The sequence below is a fragment of the Chiloscyllium plagiosum genome, chromosome 39 (genome assembly GCF_004010195.1).
Source record: "Chiloscyllium plagiosum isolate BGI_BamShark_2017 chromosome 39, ASM401019v2, whole genome shotgun sequence".
Classification (NCBI taxonomy): Eukaryota; Metazoa; Chordata; class Chondrichthyes; order Orectolobiformes; family Hemiscylliidae; genus Chiloscyllium; species Chiloscyllium plagiosum.
This window is the reverse complement of record NC_057748.1, coordinates 22,944,464-22,955,984: the sequence shown is the minus strand read 5'-3', so window position 1 is coordinate 22,955,984 and position 11,521 is coordinate 22,944,464. Positions and strand designations below refer to the sequence as shown.

The 11,521-nt window shown below is 42.8% G+C and overlaps 1 protein-coding gene across 2 annotated transcripts in view; it reads left to right on the top strand.

The window, feature by feature from the left end:
* Window positions 1-11,521, top strand: part of sgsm3 (small G protein signaling modulator 3) — a 186,135-nt gene that overhangs the window by 130,170 nt on the left and 44,444 nt on the right. For both annotated transcript variants that reach the window (XM_043680029.1, XM_043680030.1), the window contains 2 exons: window positions 2,210-2,259; window positions 11,091-11,243. In XM_043680029.1, the coding sequence (XP_043535964.1) occupies window positions 2,210-2,259; window positions 11,091-11,243 (203 nt within the window). The remainder of the gene's footprint in view (window positions 1-2,209; window positions 2,260-11,090; window positions 11,244-11,521) is intronic.

Sequence of the window (11,521 nt, the reverse complement as noted above, 5' to 3'; positions counted from 1 at the left end):
TCTGTCTTGCTGTCTCTGCCTCTCTCTCACTTTCTGTCTGTCTCACTCTCACTCCCTAGTTCTCTTACTCACTCAGTCCCTCTGTGTTTCACACTGTCTTTGCGTTTGTCAGGTTTTTCTGTTTGTCTCTTCTCTCTTTTGTTTCAGTTTCTTTGTATCTCTCTCCCAATCTCTGCCTCTCCCTATCTTTTTCCGACTCACTTTGTCTCTGTTGACACTCTCTTTGTGTCTCTTTGGCTTGCTATTTTTCTCTCAATGTCTTGTGTCTTTCAATCTCCACTCTCTGTCTTCCTCTTGCTGTCCATCTTCCCCTCTGTCTGTCTGACTCTCTGTCTGTGTCTCCCTCTCTCTCTATCACTTTGTCTCTTTCAGTCTCTCACTCACTCTCCTTCCCTCTGTGTCAGTTTGTCTCACTGTCTTTGCATCTCTCAGTTTATCCCTTTTTTTCTGATTGTCTTGTGTCTCTCAGTATCTCTCTGTCACGCCACTTTTCTCTCTCACTCCCTCTGAGTAGTCAAATAAAATGTGAAATGTGTGAAGCTCACTATCTTCCTACCCTCCCCCTCACCGTGAGGCAGCGTGGTGGCTCCATGATTAGCACTACAGCTTCACTGTGCAAGGGACTTGAGTTCAATTCCACAGTTTGTGCAAGTTCCACATAGACAGTTGCCATTCTCCTCATGTCTGTGTGGGTTTCCTCCAACAGTCCAAAGATATGCAGGCTAGGTGGATTAGCCATGGGAATTGCAAGGTTACAGGAGTAACAGGTAGGGGAGTAGGTTTGGGTGGATGCATTTCAAAGGGTTGGTGTGGACTCGATGAACCAAATGGCCTTCTCCCAAACTATAGGATTCTATGATCTGTTCTCTGTATTTTCAAATTACCTGCCATATTCAACATAAATAATCAAAGTTCGATTGAGTTCATTCAATCATTCTGGGTATTATGCAGTTAATGTGGAAAGGCAGACAGCAGTAGGCTTCATCCACTTTTGAAGGCCATATTGTAAAAAAGGCAGGATGTCACCCCAACTTAGTTTCTTACTGCCTGCTGTCCAAATGCTATACCCCATGATCCTCCCTACTCCCTGCGCTCTCAGATTCTCCGGCACTGTCAGTCATCTTCTCTTCCAGCTTCTCCTTACAATGTCAGCAGTGCCCACTATTGAGCTTGGTGCTGTCAAGAGCAAGACTTGCTACCATGGAGGGACAGCTAGAACCCCCACTCTTACAATGTTTAGCCAGTTTGCAGAGAGTTACAACTGCGAGGCAGGCTCCTTTCTGGTGCATCAGCTGCTGACTGACTTTCCTTCTCTGGGAACAAGCAGGCCACACCCAAGATCCACTCCCCACAAAATCCAGGCCTTATCTGTCTGTCTCCCATCACTCACTTCCATTTCCTCTCCCTCTCTCTCTCTCATTCTCACTCCTGAGTGCAAAGAGCCAATTTCCTGCTTCAGTGCTGAGCTTGATATCCACTATTTGAGACCGTGCTCGGGGAAGGATTGCAGTGTGTGTATTTGATGCTTGCTTAACTGGCAAGTAAATCATATTTGCTATCATTGCAAACTACTCATTTTTCTTCTCAACAATTTGCAGCATTGCAAAGCTAACCAAAATTTGGTTAGACGTGCATTCTCTGCATGTGAATGGGCAGTACTGAAGCCTCAAATGTAAAGAGAGTTTACAACATGTCCAAGGAAGATTTGCATATTTGATTGAGTTAAAATTAGTTGTGCACCTTAATGTTCTATCATGTGCCTGAATATTCCTCAAATTTGTAATACTGAAGCTGATGTGAACGAAACATTTCTGGAAAAATTGAGCAAGCCTGGCAGCCGAGAGAGAGAGAGTAGACATTTCCGGTTAATGATCTGTCACCAAAAGTGGTCGCAAATAGTCTTAATAGTCTCTTTTGTATTGAACAGGATGTGAATTTAAATAATGGAAATTAAAAGATAATGTTTGTCCCAGATTGCAATGGAAATGAGAGGACTGTTATGTTTGCCTTAAATTAGTTCTTACAGAAAATCATATTAATTATACTGTGTTTGCTGCAACTTGTAGTGCCACAGGTCTCTGCACTGTTAATGTTCTTACTGAAATATTGGAATTCTTATACAGAGAATAAGTATTCCACACGCTATAATATCTTGATCCACATAAGGTTTTGCTGCATCTTGTTATTCATGTTTGACTTCTTCCTACAGGCTGGTTTCCTGCAAAATTTGTGGAGGTTCTGGATGAGCGAAGTAAAGAGGTAGGTTCAGTCACGACATGAATATGCGAAAATTAAGTATATCAGTCCTTCAGCTTTTGTGAATCATTGTATACAGAGAATAGTGGTAACTGTGCCTGTGTACCTCAAAACTAAAATGACTATCGCTTCTAACATGCATCCATGATGATACACTGCTACATTTTGTCAGACCCTAATTCTGCCATGGATTTGCATATGAACAGAATGTGCTGTACTTCTGATTTTTCTGTGATTATTGTTATTGGAGAGTGTCTTAGTGTGGACTGATTGCCGCCATGATCCAGAATCTGTGCTCCTGTTGAAATATTCCAGAACAGAGCTTTGTGTTAGCTAGAATTGTATGGTTGTGATATGAATGTCGCAAACTTTGGAATGCCCATGCAGTAATGTTGCACAAGTGAATTATGTTAATGGATCTCTGACAGCTCAGTGAGAAACTGTGCACACTGGATGGAATCATCAGGTACTAAACAGAGAATGCCAAGTTCATTATGCATTATTTCAAAGAAAAATGAGCTGTTTGCAATTTTTGGAAGTCATGCTAGTAATCAGCCAGAAAATCTACTCAAATACATTGCTCAGCACAAGGTGGCAGTCTTTACTGAATTGTCATGTTAATTGCAAATCATTTGCACAGTGGAACAGCCAGAGAATTACTGGGTGAGGGACGAAGAGAGTCAGATTCTCTTGTTGCTGTTCATTGTAAAGTCACTCTGATACATCACCATCAAGCCAGCAGAACAGCCCAAATTCAAAAAGGAGAGTTTGAAGAGCACCTCTCAACATGAGGAACTATACCAGTGAAGCTATGACACAGGACTACAAGTATGCTAAGCAGTGAAATCGGTATGTAACAACCAGAGTAAGCAGTCTCCGAACCAACAGACAAGGTCATAGCTCTGAGATTCTACCATATACAGTCATGAATGAAGGCCTTGTGAATCTCTCCATCCTCCGGGGTGACAATATGCAGCACCTGAGATGAAAAGAAGATGATGAAACATTCATACCAATCTTGAGCCAGAAGTGTCAAGTGGATGATTCATCTTGCCCTTCCCAAGAAGGTCTAATCATCAAAAGTGCCAGTCTTCAGTGAACTCGACTTGCTCCATGAGCATTTAAGAAATGACTAAAGACACACTGGATACTGCAAAGACAGCAGGCCCTCACAACATTCCTGCAACTGAAGACGTGTGCTCCAAATCCAGCTGCACACCTACCCAATCTGTTCCAGTACAGTTACAACACTGGGATCCATCAAACAATGGGAAAAATTGCCTTCATGGGTCCTACCCACAAAATACCCAATTAAAATAAATGCCACCACCCCTTCAGGCAGCACATTCATACATGAAAGAAATTCTCTGCTTTCTGCATCGTGACCCACCAGTTGACCAATTGCCTGAAATCTGTCCTCTGGTTAAAGCTGCTTGGACAGCACCTTCTAAACCTGAGATTTCCACCGCTGAAGACCAGGACAGAAAGTGGTATCCTCCAAGTCACTCACCATCCTGTGTTAAAGCTGTATTGCCAACTGTTTACTGTCACTGGGTCAAAATCTTGGAACTGCTGACAGGGCAGCAATAGTTCAAAAGACTGCTCTCTACCACCACCTTGAGGGCAATTAGGGATGAGCAACAAATGCTGAGTTACCCAGCAATGACCATGTCCCATCAACAAATTGAAAAAAGCACAGTGGGGAGTGTTTGGTCAGAATTGACAGACTTAGGAGCCTTTAAACTGTGTAACTGAATAGTTACGCCCTGTAGATGAGGCTGGTGTGCAGAGCATTTGACCTGTGTCTGTTCTTCCATTGTGAAAAAATGATTTTCTACTTTTTCGGAAATCAATTCATCTGCCTTGATCTCCATTTGCTCCTTGATCTGCACTTTATGGCTTCCTGCCTCCACGTGGCACTTGGTCCTCTGACAAGAAATAACAGCAGCCACAGCAGCAGTTGCATTCTCATAAGCCACATGCCAGTCAACAGAACAGAAGAGAGGAACACCGAGATCCAGCTTACAGGACGTGAGACCTTCATAGGAGGGCCTGAATCTCTCTCAGCACCTGTAAATGCCAGGATCACTGAGGCCCAGGCTTTCAAAGCAAACCATTGCTTGTATCTGCACCCTCCTGGAATAAGACCTCCTCCTTAGTGGAACATGTGGAATGCATTTTCACTGACCGTCAAGGTGGTATCATTTGAGGGTGCTGTGCAGATGTTGTGCTGTTCTCTACCTTTCCATAAAGTTCTGCACCCTCTTCTTGCCTGGAGAGAATATGGAGAGTTGAACGTCAGGAATAAGTTAGTGGAGAAATGGAAAGAGCAACCCTTTGTAGAGGGTGACTGAGAGTGTGGGCAATCTTTTTCAGCTGGCCAGCATTTACTGCCCATCCATAGCTGCCCTTGAGAAGGTGGTTATTAGCTGCCTTTTAGAGTCATAGATTCATACAGCACCTATATCCATGCCGACCAGGTATCTTAAACTGAGCTAGTCCCATTTGCCTATGTTTGGCCCACGTCCCTTACATCTTTCCTACTTAAAAATCACACAACACCAGGTTATAGTCCAACCTGGACTATAACCTGGTGTTGTGTGATTTTTAACTTTGTACACCCCAGTCCAACACTGGCATCTCCGAATCATCTTTCCTATTTGTGTACCTATCTAAATGATTTTTAAATGTTTTAATTGTACCCACATCTATCATTTCCTCTAGCAACTCATTCATACATGCACCACAATCTGTGTGAAAAAGTTACCCCTCCGGTCCCTTTTAAATCTTTTCCATCTCCCCTTAAACCTATGCCTTCTAGTTTTGGACTCCCCTATCCTGGGAAAAAGGCCTTGGCAATTCACCCTATCCATGCCCCTCATGATTTAATAAACCTCTATCAGGTCATCCCTCAGTCTCTGACATTCCAGGGAAAACGTTGCAGACTATCTAACCCCTCTTTATAACTCAAACCCTCTAGTCCCGGCAACATCCTTGTAAATACTTTCTGTACCATTTCTAGTTTAACAACCTCTTTCCTATAGCAGGGTGACCAGAGTTGTTCACATTATTCTAAAAGTGGTCTGACCAATGTCTTGTACAGCTGCAAATGCTGCTCCAACTCCTGTACTCCATGCTCTGACCAATGTATACAAACATGCCAAATGCTGCCTTCACCCTGTCTACCTGCAATGCCACTTCCAAGGAAATATATATCTCTACCCTTAAGTGCCTCTGTTCAACAACGCTCCCAAGAGCTGTACCTTTAACTGTGTAAGTCCTATCTTAGCCTGCTTGGCACACCCTCCTCATTCCTGAAGAAGGGCTTATGCCCAAAACGTCAATTCTCCTGCTCCTTTGATGCTGCCTGATCTGCGCTTTTCCAGCAACACATTTTTCAGCTCTGATCTCTAGCATCTGCAGTCCTCACTTTCTCCCACTGTGTAAGTCCTACCCTGGTTTGTCTTACGAAAATGCAACACCTCACATTTATCCAAATTAAACTCTATTTGCCACTTCTCAGCCCATTGGCCCATCTGATTAAGGTACTCAACGATAATCTTCACAGACCACTATAACATGAATTTTGGTGTCATCTACAAACTTACTAACTATACCAAATAGTCGATAGAAATTATGAACCAATAGTGGACCCAGAACCAATCCTGACAGCATATCGCTGGTCACAGGCCTCCAATCAGAATAACAACCCTCTACCATCACCCTCTGCCTTCTACCATCAAGCCAATTTTGAATCCAATAGGCTATCTCTCCCTGGATCCCATGCGGTCTAACCTTACTAACCAGTGAATAAATAAAGTTTACTATGCGAGACCTTGTCAAAGGCCATGTAGACAACGTCTACCACTCTGCCTTCATCTATCTTCTTTATCACTTCTTCAAAAAAATTTAATCATATTTTTGAGACCCGATTTCCCACATGCAAATCCATGTTGACTATCCTTAATCAATCCCTTTTCATATGTAAATCCTATCTCTTAAAATCACCTCCAACAACTTACCTGCCACTCTTGTCAGATTCGCCTGTCTGTAGCTCACTGGCGTTTCCTTGCAGCCTTTTTTAAACAATGTCACGAGATTAGCCACCCATCAGTATTCCGGCACATCACCTATGGTTGTCGATGATGCAAATATCTCTGCAAGGGGCCCAGCAATCTCTTCCCTAGCTTCCCACAGTGTTCTGGGATACACGTGATCAGGTCCTGGGGAATCTTCCTTTATTTGTTTTAAGACCTCCATCATCACCTATTCTGCAATGTGGACTCTTTTCGAAGCATCACTATTTATTTCCCCAATTTCCCAAGTTTCCATCTCTTTCTCCACAGTAAATATTGAGGCAAAATATTCATTTAGGATCTCACTCATGTCCTGTGGTTCCACACATAGACAGCCTCATTGATCTTTAAGGGACCATATTCGCTCCCTAATTACTCTTCCCACAATGTACTTGCAGAAACTTTTAGGATTCTCCTTAACCTTATTTGTCAAAGCTATCTCTTGACTCCTTTTTGCTCTTCTGATTCCCCTTTGTAATGTACTCCTACTCCCCTGATATGCCTCCAGGGATTCACTTGAACCCAACTGTCTTTACCTGGCAAATACCTCCTTTCTCTTGACCAGAGCAGTCTCAGTATCTCCAGTCATCTGGTATTCCCTACACGTAGCAGCCATATTCTTCACAATAACAGGAACATGCTTTCTCTGAACTCTTGTTATCTCCTTTTTGAAAGTCTCCCACATGCCAGATGTCCCTTTACATCCGAACAGCCTCCCCCAGTCAACTTCGAAAGTTCCTGTCTAATACCATGAAAATTGGGCTTACTCCAGTTTAGAACTTCACCTTTCAAATAGGCCTATCCTTTTCCATAACTGTCTTAAACTAATAGAATTATGATCACTGGTCCAAAGTGCTCCCTCACTAACACTTCAGTCACTTGCCCTACCTTAGTTCCCAAGAGAAGGTTGAGTTTTGTTTCTCTAGTAGGGACTTCCACATCGCTACAGTCCACAAGATGTAGCTTGACTCAAAATGCCCTTGGGAAAATAATTCCAGGATTTTGACCCAGCAACTGTGAAGGATTGGTGATTTGTTTCCAAGTCAGGATGGTAAATGGCTTTGAGGGATACTTGCAGGTGATGGTGTTCCCATGTCTCTGCTTCTGGATAAAAGTGGTCATTAGTTTGGAAGATGCTGTCTAAGGAACTTTGGTGAATTTCTACAGTGCATCTTGTAAAAAGTACACATTGCTGCTACTGAGCATCCATGATGGAAGGAGTGGATGCTTGTGGATGTGGTGCCAATCAAGCAGGCTGCTTTGTCATGGATGGTAGGAGAAAGTGAGGACTGCAGACGCTGGAGATCAGAGTCAAAAAATATGGTGCTGGAAAAGATTGGTTCCACAGGTCGTCGCAACATCGAAGGACCTGTACTGCACTGTTAGTTCTGTGTATTTCCTAATGAAGACCTTATGCTAGAAACTGCTGCTGCTCAGATGCTGCCTGACCAGTTGTGCTTTTCCAGCACCATACATTTGGAATTTGTCCTGGATGGTGTCAAGCTCCTTGAATTTTGTTGGAGCTGCACCCATCCAGGTAAGTGGGAGGTATTCCATCACACTCCTGACTTGTGCCTTAAGTGCAAGGCTCTGGGGAGTCAGGAGGTGAGTTGCTCACTTCAGTATTCCTAGCCTCTGACCTGCTTTTGTTGCCACTGTGTTAATGTGGTTGGTGGTAACCCCCAAGATGTTGTTAGTGCAGGATTCAGCAATGATAACACGATGGAATGAAAAGGGGTGGTGGTTAGATTGTCTCATATTGGTGATAGTCATTTCCTGGCATTTTTGTGGCACAGATGTTTCTTGCCACCTATCGTTTCCAAGCCTGGAGATTGTCCATATCTTGTTCGATTTGGACATGGACTGCTTCAGTGTCTGAGTAGTCGCAAATGGTGCTGAGCATTGTGTAATCATCAATGAACATCCCCACTTCTGACCTGATGGAAGGGAGGTAATCAGTGAAGCAGCTGAAGATGTTTGGGCCCAGGACACCACCCTGAGGATTTCCTGCAGAGATGTCCTGGAGCTGGGATGACTGTTTTTGCGTAGAACCTCAGGAGATGGGAGAGATATTAAAGGACTGTTTTGTGTTAGGTTTTTTACTGTTCAGGAAGAAATGGAGACTAGAGAACTCTGGGAAATAAATATTGATATTTGAAAGCAGTTCACATTACAGAAGAGGAAGTGCTGGAGATCTTAAAAATTATAAAGGTGGATAAATCTCCAGCACCTGATTTAGTTTATCCAGGGTGTTGTGGGAGGTTAGGGAGGAAATTGTGGAGCCCCTTGCAGAAATATTTGTATCATCTATAATTACCGGTGAGGTGCCAGATGACTGGAGAGTGGCTAATGTTATGCATTTGTTTAAAAAGTTGCATTCTTTTAAAAACAGTTTTGTGATTTACACATGAAAGAAGTGAAACTATCATGGTATTCTAACAGATGAAAGGCTTAACAGACATTCAATCTTTCAATATATAATTTCAGTTACATCACACTGTAAATTTTTGCTATAAATTCTGTGTGTTAGGATTGAGCCCTCCACTACTACCTGATGAAGGAGTGATGCTCCAATAGCTAGTGTGCTTCCAATTAAACCTGTTGGACTATAACCTGGTGTTGTGTGATTTTTAACTTTGTACATCCCAGTCCAACAACACCGGCATTTCCAAATCATGGAGAGACAAGGAATGAGTAGGGGTAGTCAGTATGGTTTTATGCAAGGGTAATTGTGGAGACTTGTGACCAACTGTTTCCACAGGGTTCGGTGCTGGGTCTACTTATGTTTGTCATTTATATAAATTATTTAGATGAAACTATAGAAGGCATGATTAGTAAGTTTGCACTTGACACCAAAGTTGGTGGTATAGTGGACAGTGAAGAAGGTTATCTAAGATTACAAAGTTAAATATCTCACAACACCAGGTTATAGTCCAACAGGTTTAATTGGAAGCACACTAGTTTTTGGAGCGCCGCTCCTTCATCACCTGATGACAGCTACCTGATGAAGGAACAGCGCTCCAAAAGCTAGTGTGCTTCCAATTAAACCTGTTGGACTATAACCTGGTGTTGTGATTTTTAACTTTGTACACCCCAGTCCAACACCAACATGTCCAAATTCAGATTACAAAGAGATCTTGATCAATTGGGTCAACAAGCTGAATGGTGGCAGAAGGAGTTTAATTTGGATCAATGCTAGGTATCGCATTTTGGTAAAACAAACAAAGACAGGGCTTAAACAATTGAAAGTAAAGCCTTGGATGGTGTTGTAGAGCAGAGATACCTAGGACTTCAGGTGCATAGTTCTTTAAAGTTTGTATCAAATATCAATAGAGTGGTTAAGAAAGTGTTTAGCACCCTTGCCTTCAGCCAGGAGTTGGGACATTACACTGAGGTTTTACAGGGTATTAGTATACCAGAACAGGCCTCACTATGTCCAGGTCTGGTCGCCCAATTATAGCAAGAATATTACAAAGCTGGAGAGGGTTCAGAAGAGATTTACCAGGATGTTGCTGGAAATGAAGGGTTTGATCTATAAGGAGAGGTTGGAAAGGCTGGGACTTTTTTTCACTGGAGCATAAGAAGTTGAGGGGTGATCTTGCAGAGACTTATAAAATCATGAGGGGTATAGATAAGGTGAATGACAGGTATCTTTTTCCTAGAATGGGGGATTTGAAGATTGGAGGCATTTTTTAAAGTAAGAGGCAAAAGATTTGAAAAAGACGTGGGGCAGTTTTGTTTAGAGTGGTTCATTTGTTGAATGAAACTAGAGGAAGTGTGGGATACAGATACAGTTATGACCTTTAAAAGATATTTAGATAAGTACGTGAATAAAAAATGTTTGGAAGAATATCAGCCAAGCACAGGCAGGTGGGACCAGTTAAGTTTGGGATTATGGTCGACATGAAGGGTCTGTTTCCATGCTCTGTGACTCTATGACCTCCAACAACCACAAACATCTTTCTATGTGATAGGATGACTCCAACATGTAGAGAATTTGCCCCTGATACCTGTTGAGGGGAGCAACAGGTCAACGGGTTCTGGAGCACAGGTCTTTAGTACTATTGCCAGAGTGTTGTCAGGTCTTCCCCCCACCCACCCATAGCCTTTGCACTGTCCAGTGCCTCCAACTGTTTCTTGACATCATGTGGAGTGAATAGTATTGGCTGAAGACTAGTATCTGTAATGCTGAGGACCATCAGAAGAGGCCAACGTGGATCATTGTAGTTGACAAATTGCTGCAAATGATTCAGCCCTGACTTTTGCACTGTGATCTTCCATACTGAGGATGGAGATATTTATTTCTTTAATTGTTCACCAACATTCACTTGGATGTGGCAAAACTGCAAAGCTTAGATCTGACATGTTGGCTGTGTGATTGCTTAGACCTATCATCTCATTTTAGATACGCCTGGTGCAGCTCCTGACTTGCAGTCCTGCACTTTTCAATGGTGTGAGGTGACACAACGGTGAGGTTGAGTCCAAATGTTCAGGTGCTGAGAGAGAAGCATGCGGATCACAAAAACAAAGTGTTGGAGCATCACAGCAGAACTGACAGCATCTGTGGAGAGACAGTTAATTTTTTGAGTCTGATAAGGCTTGTCCTACTCCAGATAGATCAATGTGTAACAATAAAGTGTCATACAGCATGCTGGGTAGAGACAAGCCTTATTTACATGACAATAACTGCTTTGTTTTGAAAGATTTTCTTTGCTGTGTGTTTGTGACTTATGGTGTGGTTTATATTTTTGTTGACAGTATTCGATGGCTGGAGATGATTCAGTAACAGAGGCAGTAACAGACCTGGTCCGAGGATCACTCTGCCCAGCACTCAAGGCAATATTTGACCAGGGTTTAAAGAAACCATCAATCCTCGGTGGGCCTTGCCATCCTTGGCTTTTTATTGAAGAGGTAAAGAAGTTGACTATGGATTCTGAAAAACATTTGAATGACAATAGACAATAGGTGCAGGAGTAGGCCATTCTGCCCTTCGAGCCTGCACCACCATTCAATATGATCATGGCTGATCATCCTTAATCAGTATCCTCTTCCTGCCTTATCTCCATAACCCTTGATTCCACTATCCTTGAGAGCTCTATCCAACCCTTTCTTAAATGAATCCAGAGACTGGGCCTCCACTGCCCTCTGGGGCAGAGCATTCCACACAGCCACCACTCTCTGAGTGAAGA